Source organism: Pelecanus crispus, chromosome Z (genome assembly GCF_030463565.1).
Source record: "Pelecanus crispus isolate bPelCri1 chromosome Z, bPelCri1.pri, whole genome shotgun sequence".
Classification (NCBI taxonomy): domain Eukaryota; kingdom Metazoa; phylum Chordata; class Aves; order Pelecaniformes; family Pelecanidae; genus Pelecanus; species Pelecanus crispus.
In genome coordinates, this window is record NC_134676.1 from 10,701,104 (window position 1) to 10,729,073 (window position 27,970).

At 42.7% G+C, this 27,970-nt stretch overlaps 1 protein-coding gene across 2 annotated transcripts; it reads right to left on the minus strand.

The window, feature by feature from the left end:
- Positions 1-5,308: 5,308 nt before the first annotated feature.
- On the minus strand, positions 5,309-27,926 carry DCAF12 (DDB1 and CUL4 associated factor 12). Of its 2 annotated transcripts, none has more exons than XM_075725980.1 (9): positions 27,748-27,926; positions 26,660-26,914; positions 16,968-17,174; positions 15,666-15,726; positions 12,452-12,645; positions 11,312-11,377; positions 10,445-10,607; positions 6,285-6,469; positions 5,309-5,502 (listed from the first exon to the last, which is right to left on the minus strand). In XM_075725980.1, the coding sequence occupies exons 1-9, from the start codon at positions 27,826-27,828 to the stop codon at positions 5,344-5,346; spliced, it is 1,371 nt and encodes a 456-aa protein (XP_075582095.1). In that variant the 5' UTR covers positions 27,829-27,926; the 3' UTR covers positions 5,309-5,343. The 2 variants fall into 2 exon arrangements, with proteins under 2 accessions (XP_075582095.1, XP_075582094.1); XM_075725979.1 differs by having other exon boundaries at positions 26,660-26,931; positions 27,768-27,865.
- Between the last annotated feature and the right edge of the window lie 44 nt (positions 27,927-27,970).

Below are 27,970 nucleotides of genomic sequence, written 5' to 3' on the forward strand. Positions count from 1 at the left end.
TAAGCATCCCCTCTATGATTTTAAATTCCTCAGGAGTCCTGAGAGCAATACCAAACATTGTTGGGCTTTGACCTTTTCTCTTGTGCCCCCTTGCCCATCCTCCCCACACACCAAAGTGCCCTCTTCCGGAGGCAAGGGAGAGCATACACAGGAGATCCCTTCAGACAAGATGTGGCTGTATTCTCCTTTCCACTCTCCCTTGACTGCGACATGGACAAATTCCTGGTGTCTGTGCTTCAGAGACTTTCAAGTAAGTTACTGAAGGCACTGCAATAGTCAGAAATGGATTTTAAGCTGAGGTCACACCACAGGCTCTGGCTGGCCAGCGGTGCATATGGGGATTTTCACTTGGCTTTAAGCTAGAGAGCGTGTGGCTGGCCAGCACAGGAGACAGGGCTCAGCATGGGCTGGCCAGAGGATCAGCTCTGCCTGCACCACACACAGCTCTGCAACAGTGTTCCTAGGAATGAGCCGTACCCCAGTTCAGTAATTTAGTCATAGCAGCAATGGTGACAGAAACTAATTAAGAACCTCTCATACACCTTGGAAGAGTGGGTTTATGGAAAATAAGCATATCAGACCACCACAAACAGAGCTCCCACCTGGCTGCTGAAAGATGCTGCTCCTGTGCCGAGATGCAGTAACTGACAGCCCACCTGTTCTCTGTTTCTCACAAACACACAAAACAGGTGACCTCCATGAAGGGTCCAGGCAAGCCTGCTTTATTTCACATCTGCACCAGGTGAGGGACATTAGTTCACAAGGTCAGCAAGTGCCTCTCAGCTGAGGGGCAGAAATTAAGACACTAAACCACCACTTGACATAGCTGGGTCATAACTTTAATCTGTTAACTCTGCAGCTGCAAGCTATATACAAAGCAAGTGCTCAGGTGAAGAAAGAAATGCTGGAGAAGAATAACTGATACTTAAGTATCTTAATCCCTAAGATACAAAAAGCTGCCAGAGACTTGAAATGGAGGCAGCAAATATATCCCCATAATGAAGTTCAGGAGTCCCCCTCATTAAGGGAGTCACAAGAGTCACCCACAATGTGAATGCAACCTTGGTAGACAGACTTAGTCCAGTAAAATCACTGGGTACTCTTGCAATGAATCTTAAAAATCGATCTATGTGGAAAATGAAGAACTGAGACTAGGAACAAACACCTATAACTATTCTTTGGTAATTTACTCACCTTGGACTAATGCCAGCAGCACTGATGAGGGACCCAAACAAATGGACTCAGTTCTTTACCACAATCCCAAAAAGTACCCAAGGAGAGCACTAGCAATTCTCCCTGACTGACTTGACTGTACAAGGGAGAAAACTGGAGGAATTACCAGGAGTAAGGTGTTTGGTGATGAGGGTAAGCACCACCCCCATTACTATGCTCAAGCCAACACAGCAAAGTAGCTTCTGCTTCCTTAGGAATGTCCATCACGTAACACCCAATTGTTACTGAGGGGTTGCTACCCAGTACTTAGCAGCTGGGTATTACCAAACCCACAATTAAGTCACTAGTTTGATTATATATGATTATGAATACTGAAAATGTAATACCCAAAGATACGCAAATTAACATGGTAGTCTACTGAAAAAGAGCTGAGCGGTAAAATTAACTGCTTCCTACACTCACCAGCAGCATGAAAGATCCTGCATGACTGAAAAGTCAGTAGCAGGAAGAAAAGTCTGAAGGTCTGTTACGATTAAAGTTCTTTTCTCTCCTTTGCCTAATGCAAGAGAAACCAGAGTCTGGCTTCTATTCCCCCCGCAGGAATAGACTGTCACTGTGTAATCCCATCAGTGAAACATGTACAAGGCAACTGCCCAGTTCGACAGTGAGCCAGCTTCAAAGGTCTACCCAGTTTAAAATAAAGCAAATTGAAGGTCTCAAGCATGGCTTGACAAAATGCCATCAAGCCCTTTTCTGCTGGACAGAGGTCACCTCTGCAAGTACAATATTGCTACAGTAAAGACTGGGATGATTTGGGGTGGAAGAGGCAACCCCAAACAGACCATTCAGCAGGGCAGGAGAGAGCAAGGGAGCAAAACCATTAAGAAACACTGGAAAAGATAAGACTGTCTGAAAACATGCATACCACTGGGTCTCAGCAGAGCAGTGAGCCGTTCAAGAAGCTACTGAAGCACAGTCACCAGACTGAACTCCACCCATCACAGGGGTGTATCTGCCATTTGAACAACAGGGTGCACCCAACTCAACTCCATGCAGAGCCTGGAGATTCCCTGCAGTAGCTGCACAGCCATTCCTGCACCTTGATGGGAAGCCCCTGCACTTCTCACCATGATCCTGGATTTCAGTTCTGATATCTAACCCAACAGGGCAACAAAATCAAATCAAGGAAGAAAACCTGGCTGCTTCTCCTGTTTCTCCTATCAGTTGTCTTTGGACAGTTGGCGTATCATCACCTTTCTCTGCCTCAACTTCTAACACTGACTGGACCAAAAGTGACATATGACCAACCACAAAATATTCTGAAACTTAACATCTGTATCACTACAAGCATTTAAAACCACTGAAACAGGCTAGAAATTAAGTTCCCTCTGGCCCAATTTGTTTGTGTGCTTGCAGCACTATCTAGTATGTTTCCAGTTTTTTGGGGTGATTTCCATACAGCAACAAAGATGGCTCCCTCCCCATGAGAAGTTATCTTTGCAAGAAAGCACCCTATAAGCAGAATACACAGAAGCACATGAGACTGGAGGAATTTTACATCACTGTCCAGATTCTTCTGAGAATTGTCCAAAAAAAAAAAAAAAAAAAAAGGAAAGGGCAGTCACACTACCAGGCTTAAGGACCACACACTGAGGTACTCGGGGAGATCAGAGTCGGCAGAGAGGGATGCTTTCCAGGGGCGCCTCTTCAGTAACCTAGAGACTCCGCTGACTGCAGAAAGATCAGCCTCTGTGTCTGGAGGCTGAAGCTCAGTCCATACAAATACCCTTTTTGCCCCCTCACCCAGGGTGGCTTCAATTAATAGATCAACATCAGGGCTAGGATTTCCAGACCAGGAGTTTTCCTTTGACACCAGTGACACCAAGTGCCTAACTTGTAACTGTTTTTTCAGCAGTACTGGAGGGCACTCAAGTAGACTCAAGTGTATACTTTCTTTAAACAAACAAACAAAAAAAGGGCAGCACCTCAAACCAAGCCCAAATAAAAAAAAAAACCCCAGAACACATTCCCTGTGACAGAGTGAATTCACACAGCAGCCGGAGGAGTAATCCTAGAAATACACATCCCGCCATACTTCACCAAGACTTGTTTTTCCCTGTATACAGCACCATTATGACATCTTTAAAAAACAATGAACAACTGTAAATAAAATTTAAGAGCTCCTTTGCTATCCCATGGTATATAATTTGCCCCTTTTCAGAGAAAAGCCTGAACAGCCACATATGCAGTGCCATGAACTGATTCAGTTTAAGCAAGCAATCCACAAGGGAAGTAGAATTATGAAACACCACAAGAAGATCTGTTTGTGAAGCACCCATGTCAGTGCTCACTGTCAGTAAATTATATTTTTGTGTAATTTACTGGTGCACATCTGGGAGAGCTCTCCTTTTACCAGAATTTCCACCCGGATGGCAGGGAACTGCATTCCTTGCAGGGCTTCCATATAAGTCTCTGCTAGCAACTGGAAATTAAGCCTGAGGCTCACTGCTTGGTGTTACTGATGAAGATACTGAGCACAAACACGAGAGGGACCACAAGGACACATGCAGACTAGCTTTAGGCAGCCTGGCAGGAGCTCTGTAAGGGACTAGAGCTACTCTGCAGTGGTGGCTGTCATCTCCAGCAGAGACAGGAGAACAGAGCAGGTCCCAGCCTCGTGTTTCTTCTCGGCTTCAACCAAGTGCCCATCTGGCACCAAAGCAGCAAGGTACAGGGACACTCTGCTCCACTGGTGAGAGGGGCAGGGGAAAAGGCATTCATCCCAGCAGAGGACAGAGGCATCAGTAACAAGCTTAAGTTTGGTGGCTGCCAAAAGGCTAGGAGGAGCACCCTGGAGTCCTGCATTTTAGCTGAGTATTAGGTAAGACCATCACCCTGGAATGCATATGCTTCACAGCTGGACCCGAAGGGCACTGGACCTGTTCTCCCCACCCAGTCCCACATTAAGTTCGAGGGAGTTCAAGGGCAGAAGGCAGCAGAGGATTTGGGGAAAGACCAAGCCTCTCCTATAGCAAGCAGGATGACAGCAGATGCTAGTGCAGTGTAAGCTAACAGCAAGTTATGTTGCTACATGGAAAGCTTCTAGCTTGCGTTAGTGAAGTCCGAGATGCACTCTTCAACCTTGGAGAAAAAAAGTTTATTTATTCCACTGTTTATTAAAAGGAGATGTCCAACCAGAACAGCTAAAATGCAAGAAGTTTCCACAACCTGGGATAAAAAAGGTCCTCGGTTTCAGGCAGTTAATGAAGAACCCATAAGCTACGGCAGCAGCATACTCAAGAACCTGGGCTCATCTAGCAAATGGATAGATTTAGTTAATTTTGAATGACAAGAACACTCATGTCCCTAGCCCCCATTTCCTCTCAGCACCTCTGCAAGCCCCCAATGTAATGTCACCTGTAATAGCTACACTGCAGAACAGCCTATGCAAGCTCATACCTGGGACCGGCAGAGAAGGAACAATTTTTGCTCCTGGCACTGCTGAAAACTACAATTCAAATACAAATGCACTTTTGAGAAGTCCTGCACTTCTGCAGTTTGGGCTTGATGGGCAATACCCCTGGGGAATCCATCCCTGGCTCCAGCAAGTGCAGCTTAAAATTACCATATTCTTCTACGTATAAACAGTGTCATTAGACTTGTACTTTTAAAAAATAAGATCAGCCCAGGCCAGGCCCAGGCTCTGCAGATAAAGTAGTAGCTTATCTCTTATAAATATTTTTAATATTTTTTAATTAAAGTAGTCCTCACTCCAGGTAACGTAACTGACACAAAGTACCTGCACACACGCAGCCCCTAGACTTTCACAGAAAGCCCAGGAGCAACCACTCTATAAGAAAGGAATCCTACCTCACAGCAAAGTAGGGGAGGGGGCACGTGGCCAAGAGAGCCTAAATGCAGGGGAAAAGTCATTTGGAGTAAATACAATAAAAAGGGATTTCAAAAACCCTTCATATAAAGGATCAAGGAGGTTAAAGCAAAAACTGGTTCAAAAAGATGTATAAAACTGTTGGAGACCAACAGAAAACTCTGCCAAAAAATAACTTGCATTTAAATCAGAAATCAATGGCATCACACAATTCTGTTGTTAAAAAAAGGAAAAGAAAAGTGGAAATCTGTGTAAAGATCAGCATTTATAAAGAGTTATCATTAGCTCCAGAGACCAGCGTAATTCCCATGAAGTCCTGATGGAAGGGGGCCTCCTGCCACAAAGAGTTTCGTTCCAGACGAGTCGTAGCAGTGGGTGTAAACAGCATTTGGGAAGAAATTTATGTCTGAAAAATAATTCCTCCAGGTTTCATCATGATTCTGTTAAAGGAAAGTTTAGATTGTTATTGTTGCCAAACAAACCCAAAACCTTGTTTCACAAAAGCAGAAGGTAGCTTCCAGAGCCTAAAAAGGGATCTTTTTTATTAATACTCTCTGAAGCTTCAGATAGATCAATTTGAAGATAGCAGAGCTGTCCTGAAGCTTTTTCTGAGGACATTTGGGCCAAACATTGGAGGGGAGAAGGTGAAGGGTAGGGAAGATATCAAGTTCCATTAGTTTTTAAAGTTACATCACAATGATACAAAAGATAATGGAAGTTAGACAAAGCCATTAACTGCTTTATGATAACATACAGGAAATTGAACTCAGGTGCCTGCCATAGCATTACCTCAGGAAGCCACAGTTTCTAAAATTGCACACAATTAAATTAAATCTCTCTTACTTTGAGTACCATGTTAGAGTAGCACATTTTTGAAGGAAGACAATGTATTTTGTGTTTGAGGTTCCAAAAACTGGAAGTTAGATTGTATTGTTATATTTTCAAATGTAAAATCTAGTTCATTTATGAATGAGTGCATAAGAAAAGTAGTCAGTATGCCTTACTCCCAAGCAACCAACCATTCAGTACTCTTTCATAAAGCTTTTGTAGAAAGCAATTCCACAGCACTTTTTGGTTTTCGTGATTACAGTTATCGGTTACATGATCACTGTTTTGCTGGGATGCATTTCATACAATAGCTCCCATTACTACAAAAAGAACCAGTTCTCGAGGCCTATGGCACTCCTGTGTAAACAGCTGCCTACAGCTACAAGCTACTCACCAGCCAGCCTTTCCCAGTCGTCAATTTCAAAATTTCACCTCCTCCTAATTTCTGCTTCTGTCCATAGCAGGCACGTGGGGGCTTTTCATCCAGGAACCTCTGGGCTCTGATATCATAAAACAATAAGGAACCTTGCCCTGTCCCCACTGTGATGATGTGCTCGTAGAAGCTCACCGATCGAATACCTGTCAAACACAGAAGGGACAGAACAGCGCAGTAAGGAAGATGGATGCTTTGGCTCTGCAGTGCTGCTGCTTGATGTCTAGTATTTTCTTTAAGAACCACCACCTACTGGTATTCTCCACAACACATAAGTTTCCCCACTGCTATGGAGCAGTGCAGATAAATACCATTGATGCTATTGAAACAGCAGCTTCAATTACACGTACTACTTCCCTTCTCCTCCGAGGCCATCAGCTACACTGAGGGTGCATAGTAAGAAGCTTCATTCTCAGCAAGCCCCAGCTCTGCCAGATAAGCAAAGATCATAAGCCATTTAGGATCAAGAGCAGCTTTATTCTATCTGCCATGAGCCTCTAAGTGAACACACCATGAGCGAGTACATGGCAGCAGACAGAGGAAAGAATGTCACATTGGCTTCCTCCATGAGCTCGCACCCTACCTAGCTACCTGCCAAGCTACGGTAAGCGACCGTGTGAGAAAAACTACTGTCCCAGCTGCCACCAAGTGCATTTTGCTGATCAAGAGGCTAGCTGGAAGCAAGTATAACCATAATGATCACTAGTCACTTTGCTGCTAGGATAGATCAGGCTCTTAAAGAAGCTATCTCCACTCAAATATCCTCAACACAAGCACACCTTACTCTTTGTAGCTGGCTCTTTTAGCACTTCACTCAGGAATGAAAACAGACTAGGAATCCTACAACCTAAGCAACACTATGTTACGCCAGCACATGGGAAGCTAGAGCAAGTATCCAGTCCAAACAAAACATTCTAGCACAATGCAGTTATGCCATTAGGTAAAAGAAGTACATTTTGTTTTCACAAAAATCTAAATCGGAAGCCTCAGCTAAACAAGGATCCCCTGGAAACAGTCTTGGGGAGATTCTGTATGTTGGAATTCGCAATCTGCAAAATGTCCTGTCATCTCATCTCTATTTATTGTGCAAAAGGTTTGTTCTGTGTAAGCACTGTACCCCAAACAACTCTTCTATGCAGATTAAGCCCTGCCACATCTGTGCTTTTCCTTCCTGCACAATATGATGCAAGATTATAAACTCTAGGGCTTTTTAAACCCTCTTTAAACTACCGCTGAATTACAGCCTAAACAAGCATTCAAACAAGAGGGAAAAAAAGTGAGTTATGCCAGCTACATCCATGTGCCAACTGCTGTCACCATACCAAGTGAGACTGAACATCACAAAACTTGTAACATACTGGAATACACCCAGCAGGACACGTGACAGCAGACATCCCAGAGGTGTGGATGCAGCCAGGGAGTTTCCCCCTGCCCTCTGTACAGAGTCCTAACTAGAAACACATCCTCGTCCTTCCGCCTCCGCAAACTGCTATTACATCCACCGCCACCAGCGTCTGTGACACACACTTAGAACAGGCAAGGCCACACTGCCATGCTCCAGGTGCGAGGTGAAGTCTTGGCTGCAGGCTTAATACGTGGGAAACCACTGCAAATCTCACACCTGCTGAACTAGATTTACCAGATTCGTGTTAAGAATCTCCACTTTAATTCAGAGAACTGCAAATGCATCTGAACAAGTTGGAGACATCTCCCCCCCTGCCATTACAAGGGCCTGACTCTGGCAAATACACACAGAAAGCTTTAAGCCCTCTGCAATCAGCAAGAGTAATCACTTGGATAAGAGGAGAAAGGCACGAAGGGGGACCTCCTCTTATTTTTGCTCCAAAAGCGCTCTTGACAAGCAACGCAGCAGAACACTTACTTAACAGAAACAGGTGATGGAGTATGAAAGCAAATGGCATATACTTTTCAATGCAATTTATTAATAAAAGTCATAAAATGCAGAATGACTGTGGATCTTTCTCTAATAAAAAAAAAAATTAACTGAAGGAATCCGTGACGTACCCACTACTACGAGGACATTTAGAACAGGCTTTCAAGAACAACACTTCAAATTGGCTCCTAAGGGGCTAAGTACCTCAGATTAATCATTACCATCAAACTAAAAGCACAACCTGTGCCTAGAACTGATCACAGTAAGCTCTCCAACATACCCAGCACTCTGCCACCTGTGGACCTGGACCATTTGGGTCAGCAAATTGAGTTTCACTCCTGAGAGGCCAGGAGGCTCTACAAATCCCAGAAGGAAATGAAAATGCAGTAGCACATCCTATGCCAGGAGCAGAGTCCATGCTGTGCAAGCTCTGTCTACTACATTAATGGTGCTCCCTTCAAGATATAAAGTCAAGGGCCCACGACATAGCACTGCATGCCAGCTGAGCAGAAAGCAGTTGCTCTTGCAGATCAGGAAGTAGAGTCCAGGGCCTGCACTTCCCCGTAGAGCTGCTAAGAAAAGCAACACTTACAAGATGCACTAAAAAGCATTAACTACATTCTCATGTAGAGCAGACAGGGTTACACTGGGTAAAAACCAGCCCCAGTTCCTGTCTTACTAAGCGACCACCTTTCTCTGACCTGCTTTATTATGCAAGACTAATGATGTGAAGTTAATGTGGACTTACCACGTTCAGCAGGTACATTCAGAAGCTGAAAGCACATTCAGGTAATACTTCAAAGCACTTAAAAGTCAACCCAGATTTTAATGCACTAATCAATAAACAGCCTACTTTCTAGAGGTGCTGCACCACTCCAAGTCCCAGTGAGATCAACAGAAGTTGAAACACTCAGTATCTTGGGAATTAATATTACTTAAGTGCTTCCACCATGATGCCAAAAAAAAAAAAAAAAAAAATTCCACCTACTATGCAGAACAGAAGACAGCACTGAACAAAGGCTTTCTCCAGACATGAACTGGAGATGCCCCAGAGATACTACCTACACACAGATCATCTCCCCAGCAGGGACGATCACATGCTCAAGGCACAAGCTTTCAGCCACCAGCCACCACTGGGCAACCACACTCCAGTGTCTTGGTATTTCTTCCCTATCATACCGAAGGGTGACAGCATCAGGATCTCCACAGAGCCCTCACTGACAGTGGGTTAGGACAAGGGCTGCTGCTGGTAAAATGTTCTGGTGACAACACAACAAGTTGGTGAAGCACCTTTTCTCGTATTATAGAAACTTCTCCCATACCTCAAAGAAGCAGACCCTGACATTTATCTAGACAGCACTGTTCAAACTCCAGTAACCACATAAATTTTTCCTAATCCTTGCCCACTTGCATTCACTTCTGATAACTGCCTAATGAAGAGATGATGCCTAGAGCCAAGCTAAATGAGGACTGCAACTTACTACTCTGGGACTAATATGGTTTAAAATGGATATCACAGCACAGTGCCTTCTCATGCTTGAAAATAAAGGGTGTAGGAAGAAGCTTATGGGACCATGCACCCTGCAAGCCCTCACACTTGGCCGTGGTGTAAGGTTCAATTTGACATATTGCATCCGCATCAGAAAAGGAAAACAGTACTCAAATCTGCAAATTTTTTTTTTAAGAGAGTGAGCTTTTGTATATATAAAGCAAATAAATGCACATCAAAAATTAAGAGTCTCACTCATGGCTTTAAAATTACAAGGCAAGCATTCACTCACAGCACAGACTCCCTGTACGATAGCACAGAGCAGACAACATGCTTTTTTTCGATTCCCAGAGAAAAATGCAAGAATAGACAGTATTAATAGCAGTACCAAGACTGGAATTTGCTTTGAGATGAAGTAAAACAGAGTAAGACACAGTAAAAAACAAGTAGAAGTGAAATGCACACTTTTAAAAGTTCAGTAATATTTGGATGGTGTATAATTTAGTTGATCGTAAAAGCACTAATGTTGTCTATCATTAGATTTCAGAGTTGCTTTTAAGTTTGGTTTGTTGGTTGCTCAAGGAATACCATCATAAAAGCAAAACCTCCATATGCTATTAATTATTTAGTCTATCACACGAAAAACCCTTCCTATTTATTAAAAGCTTATCTTACTGCAGTCTTAATAGCTAATTCTGCAAGCAAATCATCTGAAGCACCCTTTGACAAGTTTCTTACCACTGCCTCGTTCTTTGGAACAGACGGATTTAACATTGTGAGAAGGCTGCCTGGGATCCAGGAAGGAGACATGTGCCTGTGATCCTACTGCGTACACTGACCACTCCTGACCATAAGCCAAACACACGTTCTCCCTGCAGTATGGCAACTTTGTAGAAAGTAACTGGAAACAGAAGAAATGAAAATCAACCCGTTATGAGAAAAGAGCAAGACATTAATAAGCAATTCTGTAAGCTATATTCAAGGAAGTTGCAGTGAAAAAAAAACCCAAAATGCAGCTAAAAAGCAAGTTTACCACAAAAATAGAACTTTAGGAAAAAAGCAATGACCTGATGCAGAAAAAAAAAACCTGAAGGAGATGGGATGCTTCGTCTGAACCAAACAGATTTATAAAGGCTGAAGCCAAATATTATGCAAAGAACAATGAACATTTTGGCAAAGTCTTTTAAAAGTTTCTAAGCTGCTGTTATTTCTGCAGCAGATGTACACAGACATCAGCTCTTAGCTGAAAAAGCTTACCTCATACACTAGCATAGATACATCCGGGTTTGATCTGCAATTACACTTAAATAAGTGCAACTTCCTTTATGAACACTGCTAATCCATCATACTGTATGGAACGGTTCACTTCAGCTCACCCAGAACCGGCAGAAAGTTAAGAGCACTTCCCACCCTCCAAAATAAGGGAAGTGAGGAGTTTCTCTCCTCAAGTTCTAATTTTTAGGACACTTCATTTTACATAAAGCTTGTAAGTGTTTTACAAACACTGCTGCTCTTTCTTCAAGCAATTAAAGGAGATGAAGAACAGTGAACAGCCATAACTGCTAGGCCATTTTTGAAATTTAACACCAACAAACAGAAAAGCACCTTTGATAGTGTGTGCTCTGCTTTCCAAAGATGAAAATACCCATCCAGGGACACAGCTCCCAGCTCCTATTAAAAAAAAAAAAAAAGTGAGAGAGTTAGTTTCTGTATTATAGATGACCTTACAAACTCACACTCTCTACTAGGCAGGCTGCATACTCCAGATTGAACTCACTCATAATCTGCTACATGCTTATCAAGATAAATTTTCATTTTATACTGATCTTGACAGAACACAATACAGCCCAAAGGTGCCAGGTAGAATAAGAATTAATAAAAGAGTAAATAACCAAAAATAACTTTCAAAAGTATACATCTTGTTAGACAATCAAATAATGAATTATTAGATAGTACAAGCTAGAGTTGGCAATTCTCTTCAGCAGCTCCCATGCTGATTCCGACTCTGAAGCAAACATTTCTTTCCAGGCACTACTCTACTGAAAAAGCTACATGGAGTCTCCACCACAGACGAGTAATTAACAGCGATAATGAAAAATAAAGCCCACAGGAGCACCATGCTCTCCCACCTTCACTTCAGACCTCCTCTGTTCTTTGAAGGCAGAAAGAAAAGCAGTGGAGGATGAATTGCTACTCCCACTGGTAATAACAAGAGATCAGCATGGCGGAGGTTAACATTTACTGTTTGTCAAACGCCAACAAAATAACACCAAAGCAAGCACTGATGCCTGCCCTGTGTGTCAGTCACCTGCTTGCTGAGCAATCCAGTAACGATTCAGCCATCAGAACAGGAACTGCCTGCATGTTAGTTGGCCTTTCACCAAAGGGGAAGGAAAGCAGCAAGAGCACTCAAGAGTGGGATTCAAGCTGCAAGAGGTGTTTTGGTGCTTTATCTGCTTCTTGTAAACACCCCCCGCCCCTCCTCCTCAGGGTGCAAGTCTAAAATCACACAGGAAAATCGTTCCTTCTGAAAACATATAATTTTTTTTCTACTGGACTTCTCCATTCATTTGGGGCAGAAGCAGACAAAGCAGATAAAGACAACCATCTCATAAGGATGCAAAAGGATCAGGGAAAAGAATATTAAGTTGCTTCTCTAGTATTTCTGATTTAGATTATTTTTTCTTTTTCTAATACATACAGACAGTTTTAGGATTTCTCAACTGTCTTGCTTATCTTACTGACCTTGTTCTTATTGTTGAAAGCCAATGCTCGGACTTTGCAGTTATCAGGATTGGTGTTCTCCTTGGGGATATCCTTCAGAGCCCTGTGTGTTATGTGAGCATAGACAGGAACTTGAGAGAGATTGTGCCTGGCATCGCTTTTGGACAACACATCTTCTGTGACTTCCCAGAGACCCATTGAACCATCACGGGAACCTGAATAAACAGTCCATAAATAAACAGTCGATTTCACATATACATAACTCACCTTTTTAAAAAAGGAATAAACAATAGAGTCTGAAAGAAAGAATACTATTAATTTAATCTAACTGAACACACTGTCGGTGCCTATACATTAATTATTAACAAAAACATGATTTTACTGAGCTGTAAAGTTCATAACATCATGAACTCATTGTCAACTGGTTTGTCTGCATGGTTTCCAAGCAGCTAGATGACCTCATCTGTTTTCAAATCGAATAGGATGCATCAAAAAACATAATCCTGTACAACAATCACCATTAGAGATTCACCTGTAAAATAAACTCAGAGGGGACTGAATAGCCTACGCGTTCAGCCTGGCTTACCAAGGCTGAGACTCACAGTCTGTTAAGCCAATATAAAAACCTCCAAGAAAACTCAGTTGGGTTTATGCCAATTTGGGTTCATTTGATTTCTGCCAGTATGCTTATGGATAGGTACATACACATTTGTGAACTGAATGGAAACAATTTCAAACCACAATTTATACCAATTTGTATCAAATCTGTTTTTAAAAATTATTTTCTTAAACCATGCAACATTTTGTTTAAAGAATGTAACACAGGAACTGAGGCTGAAAAAGCAAGAACTCATTTTATTTTTCTACTGAATTTGAAGATATTAATCCAAAATATGAATCAATAAGAGTAACAATACTGGATGAAGAAAGCTGAAGGTCTTTGGTTCATAGATCAACACAGGCTTAATCCAAAGCCCTATACCCATCCCTTCTGGTGTGTAAGCAACTCACTTCCATCTAAGTCAGCTCTGACAGATTTGACATGTACCTCAATTTCTTCCCTACACTATGTGAAAAAGCACATCCCTCCTTCTCTCACAGTGAATGCATAAGAAGTATTTCATGTTTTGAAAGTGCCAGAAAGAAATAAGTATCTACATCAGACTACTAAATTTATAGGTTTTAGTACATCATAGGGAATAAGCTGCAAAGAGAGTTCAGCAAAACATCTCGTTGCAATACAGGTGATCCAGCACGGCAGAGGTGCCTCTGCCCCCCTCACAGATGGATTCAGTCATTTGCCACTATCACCTACTACAGCCAAATACAAAAGGAGCTTCCTAATGGCACTGCATAGCAGCGGACAGCACATGACACTACATCCTGCCAGTCAATTTGCATGCTGATGGTTTTTAATTGCACCTAATCTTGATTGTTATGGAGGCTGAATACTCAGCAACAGAATTTCTAAACATCTTGACATACTTTAGGAGGAAGCTGTCCCTTTTAATAGCCCTAGCAGGGGAAAAGGTCAATATATGTTGTTCAACTGGTTTGCCCTGAAGCCAAGGACAGTATCCTTTGTTACCCTAGGCTCATGCCACCCTGGGAATTATTCATCCCATCAAAAGCTTTTGCCATGGAAATCTTTTCGTCTGGCCAGTATGGTTGAGTGGACTGATGCATTCTCCCTCAGCTGTGTTTACTCAAGAGTTTAATTTTATGCTTATGGACTACTAAAATACACTGCTGAAAGTTTTACAAGCAGAGCCCTGCCTTGTTCTTGTTGAACTTAACGCAAGCAAGAGGAATAATCAAGCCCCTCGTCCTCTGTGTACTCTCTCAACAGTTTTGATGTCAGTGAGACAATACACTGCCCAATCTCCAGCCTCAGCTATATGATCAGTGTGATCTGCCATGGGACCAAATGCCCGTTTAACCTGCCCCAAGAAAGTCACAAGAAAATATGCATTTAGTTTCTTAATTCAGACAAAGGTATTTGCTATATTCTCAATGCTTGGAGTTCAAATATTTCTGCTCCACACTTTCAGATACACATGTAATTGAACTCTGTCAGATTAGAACATCCAAAGTTAGCTGGTTTTGTTTTCTCCTGATTAGGATAATCAGTGAAGTTCTGAAGAACTGAATTTAGCAATCAGACTTGCTAATTGCGTTCAACAAGTTTTCGCTGGTGTCTCAGGTCTGGAGACGAGAACCTACATCCTGCTGTAAGCATCATACAACAGAGGACATGGCAGTCTTCCACTCGCACCTCCACCCTTGAGCACATAGAAAATATTGAGAGCAACACAGTTCCATCTCACATGCTGTGCCTCTATTCCATTGGGTCCTTGTCTTTCCCTTGGATATCTGTAACCATCTCTGCTGTTCTCTTCAAGCTTACTAGCTGACAATGTTTTTTTAATGCAGATATTTGGGATGAAGACTTGCAAGGATCAAGTTTTATATTAAATCCAAAATCAAATTCCAGGATTAGCTTTTTGGGTTTTTAAAAAAAGAAAATCTTACTGAACTAACAATTCCAGTATTTGATTTTTATATGAGACTGTTACGATTTCCTCTCACCTACAGTTTGACACCTCCCTGTACAGAATACTACACCCTGTCAGCACAGACAGTAAACTATTAAATTAATGCAATAACATATTAGTATTGCTGCCTTTACCTAAATGATACTTTATGAAGTTACACTGATTGTCCAACTAGTTACTAAAAAGTCAGTAACTGACCTTTTTACTACAGCCTTCTGTATTAACTGCCATAGTATATGTGCATATACATACACACACACACACACAAAATGAACTGAGTTTTCATTGATTACGTCTTTCACAGGATTTCAGGAAACCAACATTGCTCTGCTGTATTCGAAGTTATTAACTGATAACCAACACCCCTCTTGAAATTATTCATCTGTAATTCCCTGTAATTCGTTGTGTTTAGAGATCCTCTCATGGCAACACCTACTGGAAAGACAGTAATATTCCCTCCAATATTAGAAACATCAAATCTAGACCAGAGCCCTACTAATAAAATGAAGCACTGTACTAAGACCAAGAAGTGTTTAAATAGTCAACATAGTTCCAAGGGGTTTCAAATGCCCTAATAAAGGTGCTTCGCTAAGACCTATACAGTGCTGTATATCAGTATAAAATTCTGGAAAGGAAAAAGAAAAAAAAAAAAAAAGAGAAAGAGAAAAAATGGAATTTACCAGAGACAGCCATAGTATCACTGATCCATGCAATTGAAAATATCCAATCCTTATGTCCATCCTAAAAGAAAAAAGACAGATTTTTCTGTGCCATTATACTCTAGAGTAGTCTCAAAGCAGCAAGTACTCTTCACTTTCATTTTTAGTACAAGCTCAGAAGGACAGACCTACATTAAAAACATACACATAAGATTCCAGTATCAAGCTGGGGCAGTTGAAGTACCTAACAGTAATTTTAACTTTTTTTTTTTTTTTGAAGTGTATAATAGAGAGCAAATAGGTGATGGAAAAACAGGTCTCTGACCAAGGACAAATTGATCTCAGTTCTACGGACTTGGATTTTCCATTTTGAAAGCAGCGTTCTTTACTTCTGTAAAGTAGCTACACACTTTTAGTTCCTCAGATAAACATAACTACTATAAAAAGTAACCAAAACCTTAATGTTTACAATATATGGCCTACAGATTAATTTTTCAAGACTATTACTTCAAGAATCTTTTCTTCAGCAGGTGAGAAACCTATGGGGGGAAAAAAAGACTATAAGGTTCAAGTTCTGTCTGAAAAGCCGCAAAATCACAGCTGCACGCAAATGAACAGCAAGTCTCATATAAATCTTTAGAGCCAAGCCTTTCTGCAGCTGGTTATCTGCTACTGCAGAAACTCTGACCTGACCTCTGCTGCTGTAGTTAACACCTATGTGAAGTCCTGAATCAAAAAGGAGAAACGAGAGAGAAGTGCTTACAGGACACCACTATACTCACTTCAGCCTTTTTTCTTTTTCAGACCGGCTATTTTAAAAAGGCCTCATGATGTTTCAGAAATAGAAGCAGTACCAGAGTCTACCAAACTGCCATAAGCCACTAGGTTAGAACTAATCTTTAAAGCCTCTGGAATAATACATACATAAGCTGCACTGGAGAAGGGGAAAATCTGAACAACTTGTATCAATTTCTCAAAAGAACTTTTTCACTAAAACTAGTTTCAGAGGTCATCACCACAATTAGACTTTAACATTTAGGATTTTGTTACATTTTTGGTGCTTAAAAGTAATCTGAAGTAGACCTGAATGAGGGTGAGGAAGAAGAGATTTGACTCGGAGAACTGTCTTGCATGTTTGTGTACTCACTCATATTTAAGACAGCTTGTCAAAAAAGAGAACTTAGTTGGGAATGTTTTGAAGCTTTCAGAAATTCACTCTCCACTACAGCACTCCCAATCTTAACCTCGCTCTGACCTTACGCACTTCAAAGTAGTAATTCTTGCAAGTGACAGAATAGACTTTCCCCAAATACTCCCACTTACATCTCCCACACAGACAGGATCCAGTGTAGGCAGACGATAAATTGCAAGACTGTTGGGGTTGTCTCCACCTGTGGCCAGAAGGGTCCTCGATGGGTTGAGCTCAATGGCATGAATACCACAACCCTGCTGGTTCACCATGCCGGGTTCACGATCTTTCAGAATAGGAATCTTGGTAATTTGACCAGTCTGGACATCTACTACAAATAACTGGGAAAAAAAACCAGGAGAAGCATGTCATCATTGAACAGGTAAGAAAAACAAGATGGTCAAATATACTGCCTATTTTGAACTGACATTCTTTTCAAGCTGGAATGCACAAATGCTGCAAGGATGGCTGAAAAATGCATAAATTCCTTCTTAAAACAAGTAAACTAACTTATTACAGTGGAGTTTATTTCAATCATCCCATTTGGTTTTCACAGCAATAGAAGAGAGAAGAGAGAAATTTGTCATGGGAGGTTTCCCACTTAACAAAACCCTTGAATCAAAAACTCTTTTCCCTGTTCAATACTGTGACAAAACAATATCATTTTCCAGTTTCCCTGAACAACAGTGAGAGAGACACCCACCTCAAAACAGCCAGTGAGGCCCAGGGGGCTTAGCAGAAGCCTCCTGCCTCCCAAATAAGATACTTACCATGAAGTTTTGGCTTTGGCAAACTGACACTTCACAAATTTATATAATTGGAGTTTATTTTTTGGTGATACACAGAGAATAGTAACTAACTATAGTACTGTTGTCCCAAAGACAGGTTCTTTAGCCGGTGCACAGAGACCAATTCACACACTGGGTCAAGATATTTACTTTATTTCATTTCTGCGCAGAGACGGGTGCTAGGTGGTAATTCCACAAAACTAGCACACCCCATTAGCCTTGCCCCACATATTTATACAATTAAACAAAGTCACTACACCTACTGTTAACACCTATTTGTTAGTTATCGGTTATTTCTACTTTTGCTGTGACACCTACTTGTTAGCCATTGGTTATTTCTACTTTCACTTAAAGACATAGCTCCCTTTAAAATCACTACACATGCTCAGTGGGTAGGGGTCTCACTTTGGAGGTGGGTAGCTCTTCCAACAGAGGTGTGGTTTTCATATTATAATTAGTTGGTTCACTTAGGGGACACTAATTAGTGGATCTTGCTGACTAGTAAAAGACGAGTAAAGGGGAGTTTTGACACTCAAGGATACATGTTCATTGTTTTAGAGATCTCTTGGCCTTCTGCTCCTCATTATAGATATCCTGGTGCCTATTATCTTTAGTACATTCCTTCAACAATCAGTCATCTGTACTGTCAGTGTGAATATCTTAAAAACGGTATCTAGCTACATACCTCATCCTGCAAAAACACTGGAATTTGGAGCTCTATGTCACTGTCCCCTTGGCAGAAAACTCCGTTATAAAGCCTTACAACTCTTCAAAGAGACATCATTATACCCAGAGTTATGTCAGTTCAAACATATACGACCATAGGACTACAATGTAAGCCAGAACAAAGGTTTACATTGCCTGCCGAAGTGCACTTTCATTTGGGAGGCTCTTGTGCTGGATCCTTTCACATGTATTGCTCAGAGTGCAGCTGCACTAACAGTCAAATAGGTATAACAGAGGGGACAAAGTCCTGTGAGGGAACATGAGTGAAGCAAGGAAATGGAGGATCTGAAGCTCACTTGGCACTAAGGAAAGTGATGCAGAATCACAGCCAAGTATTATGATTAAATTCCACAGACACACACCACCCCTTAAATTTGTTCCCTCTGTACCCAAAGAACCTTGTCTCGGAGCCTCTGGAAGTGAGCTGAAGATGGAGAACATAACAACAACAACAAAAAAAGAAAACAGTGCAATTTCAAAAATACACATCTCAAGGAAATTGTTCTGATATCCTTTATCAGACATTTCTAGAAGGACATAGAGAAGTCTAGCGGTTCTCAGAGAGAAGTTATGTATACAAGTCGGTTTTCATGACCTGTCACAAACTGTAGATCTGTTCTTTAATAAGCGTAAAAAAACCCAAGAAAATTTAGCAGCATATCTATTCTTCTTGACGGACTGAACTAGCAGAATATTGTCAAACCAAAACCTGACAAAGTATGTTACGTTAAACTCATTCTGCAGAGAAAGCTGAAATCCATTCATCGCTATGTGTGTTGTATCTAGAATTATGCACCATCTCCAACCCACAACTGATCTTTCTCTGTAGGCAGTCTTGCACAGACAGATGACTGTTCCTACAGGGACTGAATTTTCATGTTTAGTTCTTTATTTTGCATGCAGGTGTGGGGTCAGGCAACAGCTGAAGTGCAGCTGAGTAGGAGGGAGGCACTCCTCACTTCTCCCAAGCCTTACAATGCAGTTCACTGCCTGGGACAGCTGGTAAAAACGTGATGCGCACAGCAGCCCCTCTTGCCCTAGCCACGTCCCTAAAAATTAACACCTGCACTGTAGGATCAGGACCAGCAGCCCCCTCTCCTCTCATCCTCCCTTGTCTTTCCCCTCAGTGCATACCCTCTTTTCCTCCTCAGCATTTCCCTCCAGCAGAAAGGCCCAATTCCCTCCCCTACCCTCCTTCAACTACTGAAAAAAAACCCCCACAAAATCAATGGTTGAGTACCTAAGATTAAGGCTTGCAAGTGTCATCTGCAGGTCCTAAAGCTGGCACCAGAAGTGCCAATTAGGAAAACACATCCACACCTCAGGATGTCCACAGACTCAGGAAAATTGTGCTTCAGCTCTAAGAGATTCACACTTTGAAGAGCACAGCAACAGGTATGAGGACTGAAATTAAAACCCCTTTACATTCTCCAGTCTGACACCACTGTCATACATCCATGTTTGATACTAGGTTAACAAAGGCTTACTGTAATGCAAAATTCCTTTAGCTAAACGCTAAACTAATCAGGCAGAAAAGGTAAAGAACTTGGAAACACACAATGCTGAAGCATCAGACTCTCATACTTCTGCCCTGGACCTTCAACCTCAACATAATTTTCCTGTAACAAGTTTCCAAATGAAGATATTCTCAGAAGCAGCAATAGCACATATTTCTTGCAGTGCTTTCATCTGCTGGTACCCTACTCTAATCCATCGTCAGCCCTTGAATCGCTTTGTCATTTCCTCACTTTTATTCTCCAGTTGCACAGTATTACCGTAACCAGAACAGCAACTGCTCTTAGGGCAAGAAACTTCGCACAGTTAAAGGACTGGCTTTGTAGTTTTGGCTGTAAAGTTTTAAGCAGTTAACTTCCATCCTTGCTTCGTAAGGAAGCTGGCACACTGTGTGTACTATAAAAACAACCACCACCACCCTAGAATGAAATAAGCAAGCACTGTCTGTGTATGCTAGGACCCTTGCATCACCTGGGGCAGGACAGGAAGCCAGCAGCTCACACTTGCAAGCTGCACCACTGATGGCAGAGAAATCTTCCCTCTAAGTCCAGCAAACAGAAGCCAGGAGAAGCCAAGCAGTTGTTAGACTTCTAAAGCCAAAAATGGGGAAATGTTAAGAAACAAGACAGGCACCCAGCTAAGAATACAGAAAACTTGAATACTGTTTTAAGCACACTACAGTAAATAAAGTACAAAATATCTGACTGCTTTTAAACAAGTGCAGCCAAAACCACAGCAAACAATGGCATAAATTCAAAGAAAAAAACAGAAATTGGCCTGCTTCTTCCAGGCAAACGGGTACCTTTGCTGCTCTTGAAATAAGTACACCTGCAAATAACTCCAAAGCAGCCTGGACTCTAAGAGTCTTGACAAAGTCCTGATAGCTGAACAATACTTTTTTCTTCACCTCAAGAAATTATTTTCCAGCTACTCGTTACATAGAAACTAAAAACCAGCCACAAAAACTTTTCCTGGATGCAGTAAACCCCCAGCAACCTCCAAACAGTGAACTGTGCACATTTGTCCCTTGATTTTAAGCCTTGCACATAATTTGGTTCTTCCTGCTAGTAAAACATATGCATGTTAGCCATTAGCGTGCCACATAACTTGACATCCAGGATTTACCAAGCCAGGATTGCTTTGGCCATCTGCCAGAAGTCCAAGGACCACACTGCATCCCTGAGACATGGAGCAGACTCAGCTATCACGTTCTCTGTGGAACAACCTTGTTCTAACAAGGAAACAGGCTGGATGACATGACAGAGAGAAATTAATGTTCCCTCTTTTTTTTTTAAAGCAATTCAGACGTACAGCTTGTAACAGTGCTATCACTCGAGGATCAAGGCCCACAGGCATGGCTATGTACTACAGCTGTCATAGCCATGAATATTTATGATCTGGCCCTACTTCTCACACCGCACGAGATTACTAGCTGTATGCTTATTATCCTTTTGGTTTGCAGAAGTGGTCAGAAGTCATTTTGGCAAATGGCTCCCATACAATCACTACATGGCTGTCCCCTTTTCAAACTGCTTATGATAAAGTTGATCAAGAAACTGCTCCACTTCATTGACTAAGGAACTTGATTAATCAACTTGCCAAAAGTAAAGACTGTGGCAGGGAATCGAGTATCTGAGGAACAGAGTCAGAACTGCAAAATGCACCCTTCTCTTATATACAACACTGAGAGCAGAACGGCTTGCCAAGGTCTTCTGTCAAGTTTACTTCAATTTTTTGACCTGCCTTTCGGAGACAACAGTTTGGGGGGGTGCAGGGGAACCAACCAAAGTTACCAGTTCATTAAATATAGGTGCCCTTCCCATGCATACTTAACTGAAAGCATTGACTTTATGCAGCAAGATTAAAAAACAGGCCTAGGAAATGCCATTTCAAGGCAGCACACAAACTCTCCTGTGTCCTCCACTGCTGCCACTGCACACAGAACAAAAGATGAACAGGCAGCACTATCCTTTAGTTGATCATACAAATCAATCAGAACAAAACCAAAGGGTGCCACCCTGAGCTACAGCATGTTTTTGTTACACAGGCAGGACAGATGTAGATTCACAAGGCACAAAAAACATGCATGAAAGACTGCTTATTCTTCACACAAGTAGCGCTCACAATACATCTGCATCCCAACTCCCAGAAATCACAGGCACATTCCTGTCATTCATACTAACATTTGAAAGAAACCCAAGATAAACACATTGCCTTGCTAAATAGAGTCACTAAGAGACAATCAATCATGACGAAGTTTCACAACTGGCTTAAGCCAATTGTTGAGAATCCACGTGCTTCTTCCTCACCCACCCAAACAGTCTCACTGCCCCTGTGGCAGCGACTAGTGCTCAGGTAGCTGTGAGGTCAGCGGGATAGTATCTCTGCCTTCGGTGAAAACTAACCCTACAGGAAAACCCGCCTGAACACAAAGCAGCAAGCTGATCCAGCTGACTCCCCAGCCACGCACACATCAGTGCCAGCAAGAACAAGCAGGTGGGAACATCCCGTTCTGCAAGAGCACAACTCCAGACCAGCTGAAGCTGGTCACAAAAATTTCACCCTCAGCCAAGCTGGAAAATGACAACATTGTTCTCCTTCAAATTCGTTTTTTGCCAACAAAACAACAAAAGCAAGACAATGCTTACAGTATCATTACATCAATACCATTGCTGGTCACACTGAGTAGCACTGTTTGATTTTTCCCAGTTCTCAGTCTTGCCTTTTATTCAGATTGTAAACATCTCTCGTTTCCATGTTCATAAAATGCTTGGCATAAGGTTCTTCGGTTCTATGGCAATACAGATTTACTAATATATGCCAAGCCCCAAAGAAACATGGACTCAAAGACTAAGCTATCAACCTTGTACATCTCCTTTCCAGCGGAGATCAGAACATGCACTAATCTTAGCACAAAAACTACTCACAGGTTGTGCAGTACAGGTGACGCAAGTGGGTAACAGCCTCACACATCTTCCTTGAAAGGGTCCAAAGAGAAGCAATCCAGAATATATAGAAACCATCTGAGAAGTGAGCAGTGGTAAAAGCAGCCAGCAAGTCCACTGACTCTGAATTCACATTTCCAGAGGTAAGACCACACAATCAGGCACTCCACCTTGCTATGAAACTCTGAAGCACTACTAGCTAAGGGGCACACGCTTTGATGTCACTGAATTTGTTCACTGCCAAAATCACATTTGCCAGTTTTTATTTGTGTCTTGCCCGCTGTGTTTGATTTCAGGAGTCTGGCAGACAGTTAACACATGTTGACAGATGGCAAAGGATGGAGAAGTGAGAGACTTCGCCTCCTAAAGGGCATCTCTACCACCCACACCATACCTGGCATAGAAACTACCAGACTCTGCAGACAGACATGGGTATCACGTGCATTTGACAGGAAAGCACTGACTTGTGAGACAAGCAACAGCACCTGGGTATTTACTCACAAGCCACTGAAAAAAAAAGGGTGAATGGAAGTGTCAGTTACAGGCACCAGCGTCCAGCAGTGGACTATGAGTAGAGCTACAAACTGTGGGAGCACGACTTCTCATTCCCTCCCTGGCATCAGAAACGAGCCCTCTTCTTGATTTTTCATTACATGTGCAAAGCCAGAAGATAACATTAACTTGCAAAGCAAGCACAAATCATTTTCCCCCTAGAGTCCATAACCATGCATTGTATTCTCACAGCTACCACCCCAGGACTACAAGACTACATTATAATTGTATGAGGTGCACAGAACAGACATGAGATGTCTTGAACAAATTAAAAGAAGAAACAAGAGCTGGTGATTTGCAGCAGGGCATCCAAGACAACATATGAATCCATATGAGAGAAAAGGTACCAGCTAGCATTCAGAAAGCAACCCATTCATGCCTTGGAAAAGCCACCTGAAAAAACAGAAGAGAGCATTCAGTAAGGAAGTTTTTAAACACAAATACATCTATCAGGCCTACCTGAGGGGCGGGGGAGGGTGGGGGGGCGGGGAGCGGAAAGCAAACAAAAATCTCAGATTCCAGGCAATTATATTCTCAAGCAACTGGAAACTAATAAGCTTCTTGTATTTAGGGAATGATTTAGAGCTCTTGTACTTTTTCATCCTTAACTTCACAATTAGCAAAAGAATTATGTCCCGAACACATACACAGAACTAAGGGAACTGCTTTATTATTTGTCATTTCCTGAAATAAGTGAAAAAAAAAGAAAACTACAGCAGTCTCATGTTCAGTGTTTTCGTTTGCCATAAGGTTGTCTCCTATATAAGTCTCGACGTTTCTCTAAGAAGATTGAACAGAAGATGCTGATTACAGACCGTGTCTTCCTCAAAGACTTCACGGTATCAGCCTTTGGTAATTTAGATGCTTGTTCATTTGAATTTGAAGAACATTAAGAAGCCTATTGCATACGTAACCTAGGAGACTCTTGCAAACGTGAATCCTGCCTCAGTAAAGCCCACGTGATTGTGTTTGAATTTTGACACTTGAATGCTTATATAGGTTGCATAATTCTAAATCTATCAGAAAAAGCATGTACCTTTAAGAAACCCAAATATTTGATTTACAGCTGGCCACCTGTGACCACCAGGATCCACTGGCGAACAATAAAATTATTTCATATACACAGTCATATCCAGGGATATTTTTAAGGATAAAAAGTTAACCCAAATAATTAAACAAGTTATAATCCTCATTAAAAATGAGCAACTGAGAGCTCCATATTCTCTTCAGTGTTTACAGTGACTAGTACTGTCAAGTGACTAAAACCAAACCTCCCCCTCTATGACAGGAGTGTATTTTTGTTTTGTTATTAAAAACAGTGAATCCTTCTGGCACAGCATAGCCAAGGGCAATTTCTAAATTAAATGCTAAAAGCTCTCAGTGCCACATTCAAGCTTTGATTAAAACAATTGCTATGGTTTATATATTTCTGTTGCATTAGCTTTAATTATGTGCAACTCCAATGCAGCAAACCCCATTAAAGACAACCAAGTTGGTTTAGATTTACTCCCAACTTATATGCCACAACTTCAGCGCATGAGAATTGGCAAAGGAATTCTTTATTTGGTTGCTTACTCAGGAGATGAGAGAGAAAAATCTCATAATTAGAGTGTAGAGTTTAATGCTCTACTTGTTCAAATGTGAACACAAAGCAACCAAGTTAAAGCTATTACAAGTATTCATAATTCATATACAATCTTTCACAATGCTGAAGTGACTTCTTTTGTAATCGTTGCATTTTGCCTAGTAAAAGACCAAGGTCCATCTGTAACATTAAGTGTAGCTGTGGAAGCACACACTGTTGTATTCAACAACAATATGGTTGAATCCCTCTTCAGTTCTGTGATTTGTTTGGTCCCAAACAATTTTCTGCAAGGTTGCGTTAACAACGCACTTGCCCATTTATCTTCGCTGCAGCAGCACTAGAACTACAGAAGTTACAGAACACAGCAAAATTGTTGCAGCTCTATAAAACATGCAATCATCTTGCCAGAGTAAGCAAGATTTTTGAGGGCTTGTGTTTCAGCAGGAGTTTGTCTCCTGTAAGCTGTTCCACAAACAGTGCTGGCTGCTGACCGGCCAAGGCAATGAACACATGTGGACGAAGAAGGCAGAGAGATTCTATTTCAGGCTTATTGCTGTTAACAGATTGTTTTGTTCATACAGCTAGGCCTTGCTTTTTAAGAGCTACTGCATGAAAGCCTCCCGCTGTGTAACTACGACTAATAACAGAATATCTGAAATGAAAAAAAAATACCATTGTCCCTGGAAGGTCAGACCACTGAGAGCAGCTTCGGCACAAAAAAAAAAAAAATTGAAGCAAAGAAACAATCACACCAACTGATATGCTTTGAGGTTTAAGAGCTGCTTGATCTCTGCATTCCTTACAATGCTTGATTTACTTCTGTGGCACTAACCAACTTGCAATGAACAAATTTCGGATTTTGCACTAATTCAATCAGAACTTCATACATGAAATTGCAACCTCAGCCAATGAAGTTGGGCTGCTGACTCCAGCAGAGAGAATATTACCCAAGAAGTACATTCGCCTACATTTATTAATCACACAGAACATAATTTTAATATTCCCCTATAATATTTCAAATCCAAAGCATCACTTTAAGAGTCTGAAAAGGTTTCGATTTTGGCTGAAGCATATAAAGGTACATAAACAAGAGAAGATTTAGAGCGAAAAAAGTCATGAAGTGAACAAGCAAGGGATAATCCTGAAGATCTGAAATTCATTTTTTTAGCTTGGAACATTTCTAGCTACTCTGACGAATATGTGGAGTTTAACCACTTTTTTTAGTTTTGTAGCAACTTTTCAAAATCATCAGCACAGAACCATACGTAAAACAAAACTGTGTAAGATTGAGCATAATGAAAAAAAGTCATGCCGGCAACTTCTACCAGGCATCGTATGTACCATTTAGCAAAGCCAGCATCATTCATTAATTATCCATTTGTAGGACAAGAAGAAAGATCCAACCCCACTGCTGATCTCCAACCCACAAACAGATTTAAATCACTCTGTGCAGATTAGACAGATGCTGCACCCAGGTACAGGCCTCCCATTCAGGTTCGCAGCCATCTGCACAGCATCATATTTTCAGATGAGAATGGGTCATCGTTAAGCATTACCTTCATTCAAAATCAATTGTGCGCAATTTTGACTCTGCTCCTAATTACTTCCTAACAAACATTTTCCTCGGCAGGAAAAAAAATATTTTGATTACAGTAACCATCATTTGGGGGTGGAATAATTCACAGAGGGAAAAGAAAGAGAGAGGTGGCACTTACCGTGTTGCATTTTGTCCCACACACCACTTGTCGGTGGTTCAGCCACTGGGAGGCAAACACTTTATTAAGGGTTCCGAGGTGAAATTCTCTCTCCTTCAGGAGGCTGGGAAGCTGCTGGGCTGCATATCCGTGCAACAGGCGGTGATAGCTGGACTCATTCTGCATCCGGACCTCTCTACCTTTCAGGTAGTACACCAGAGACCTTTTCACCGGGGGGAGTCTTTTCCTTTTGTGAACCGAGTGATCCCACCCATACTGTGGAAGAGAAGCATGGCAATTAGATACAGCAGTTGGAACAAACCTAAGGGACGACCCTTCTGAAGTCGAAGACATTCCCAACAAGACACTGAAGTCCTGCAAACTACCCATGGTTTAATACCGCGCACGAATTTAACTCGGAAATGCTGACATAACCTTCAGCAACACAACGGTAAACATAAATATTTACTAAAGAAGTAACAGCGCGATGATATTAAAACCAGTCGGCGCCGGTTCGGCCCCGTTGGGACAGCAGACGCTCATAGAAACAAGAGGGAACCGAGAAGCGCGGTAGAGGGCAGCCCCGACAGCCCCCGGCCGTGAGCTGGGCGGGTTTGGGGGTGACACCGCGGGGGCCGCCCGGTACGGACCGCGACGTTCACCGGCCTCCTCCGGCCCGGCCTGGGGCGGCCCCGCAGCATGGCTGGGCCCGGGGGCGGCGGGGGCCGGCGGTTGGGGCCGAACGGCTGCGCCCGACGGGGGCAGCGCCGGGCGGGGCGGGGGGCGGGCGGCAGGAGGGCGGGAGAGCCGCCGGGGCAGGGAGCGGGGCGGCGGGGGCTGCCTGCTCTGCGGCACCGGGACACCCCCCGCCTCCGCCGCCGGCATGGCTACGGCTCCCCGCCCCCCTGGGCGCCTTCCCCGGGCACCGGGACCCCCCCCCCGCCGCCCTCCTTCCCCGCCCCAACCGGGCACAGGGACACGGCAACCCTCGGTCAGGGTCACCCCTCCCCCGGGCGCCGGCACGTTCTCCCCACCGGGGACAAGCGCTTCCCCTCCTCCCCCGCCACACACCCGTGTGTGTGCCCGCCCCCCCCCCCGCCCCGGCCTACCTGCTCCCCCTGGAGCCCCCCGGGCCCCGCGGCGGCGGCCGCCGCCGCTTTCCGCTTCCTGCTAACTGTTTTCCGGGCCATAGTAGAAGGAGAAGGAGGAAGAAGAGGAGGAGGAGAGGCCGAGAGCCCGGCCCGGGCACCACATGGAGCAGGAGGGGGAAGCGGCCGCCGGGGGACGGGGCATAAAAGTGCGGGGAGCCGGGGCCGGTCACCCTCTCCACTG

Excerpts from the sequence above, each read along its gene's own strand:
- DCAF12 (XM_075725980.1), bottom strand. The coding sequence starts at position 27,828 with ATGGCCCGGAAAACAGTTAGCAGGAAGCGGAAAGCGGCGGCGGCCGCC. Across the intron at positions 15,727-16,967 it reads ATCCTGTCTGTGTGGGAGAT|GATGGACATAAGGATTGGAT; the intron begins GTAAGTGGGAGT and ends TTTTTCTTTTAG. Across the intron at positions 10,608-11,311 it reads CAGAGCACACACTATCAAAG|TTACTTTCTACAAAGTTGCC; the intron begins GTGCTTTTCTGT and ends TTCTGTTTCCAG.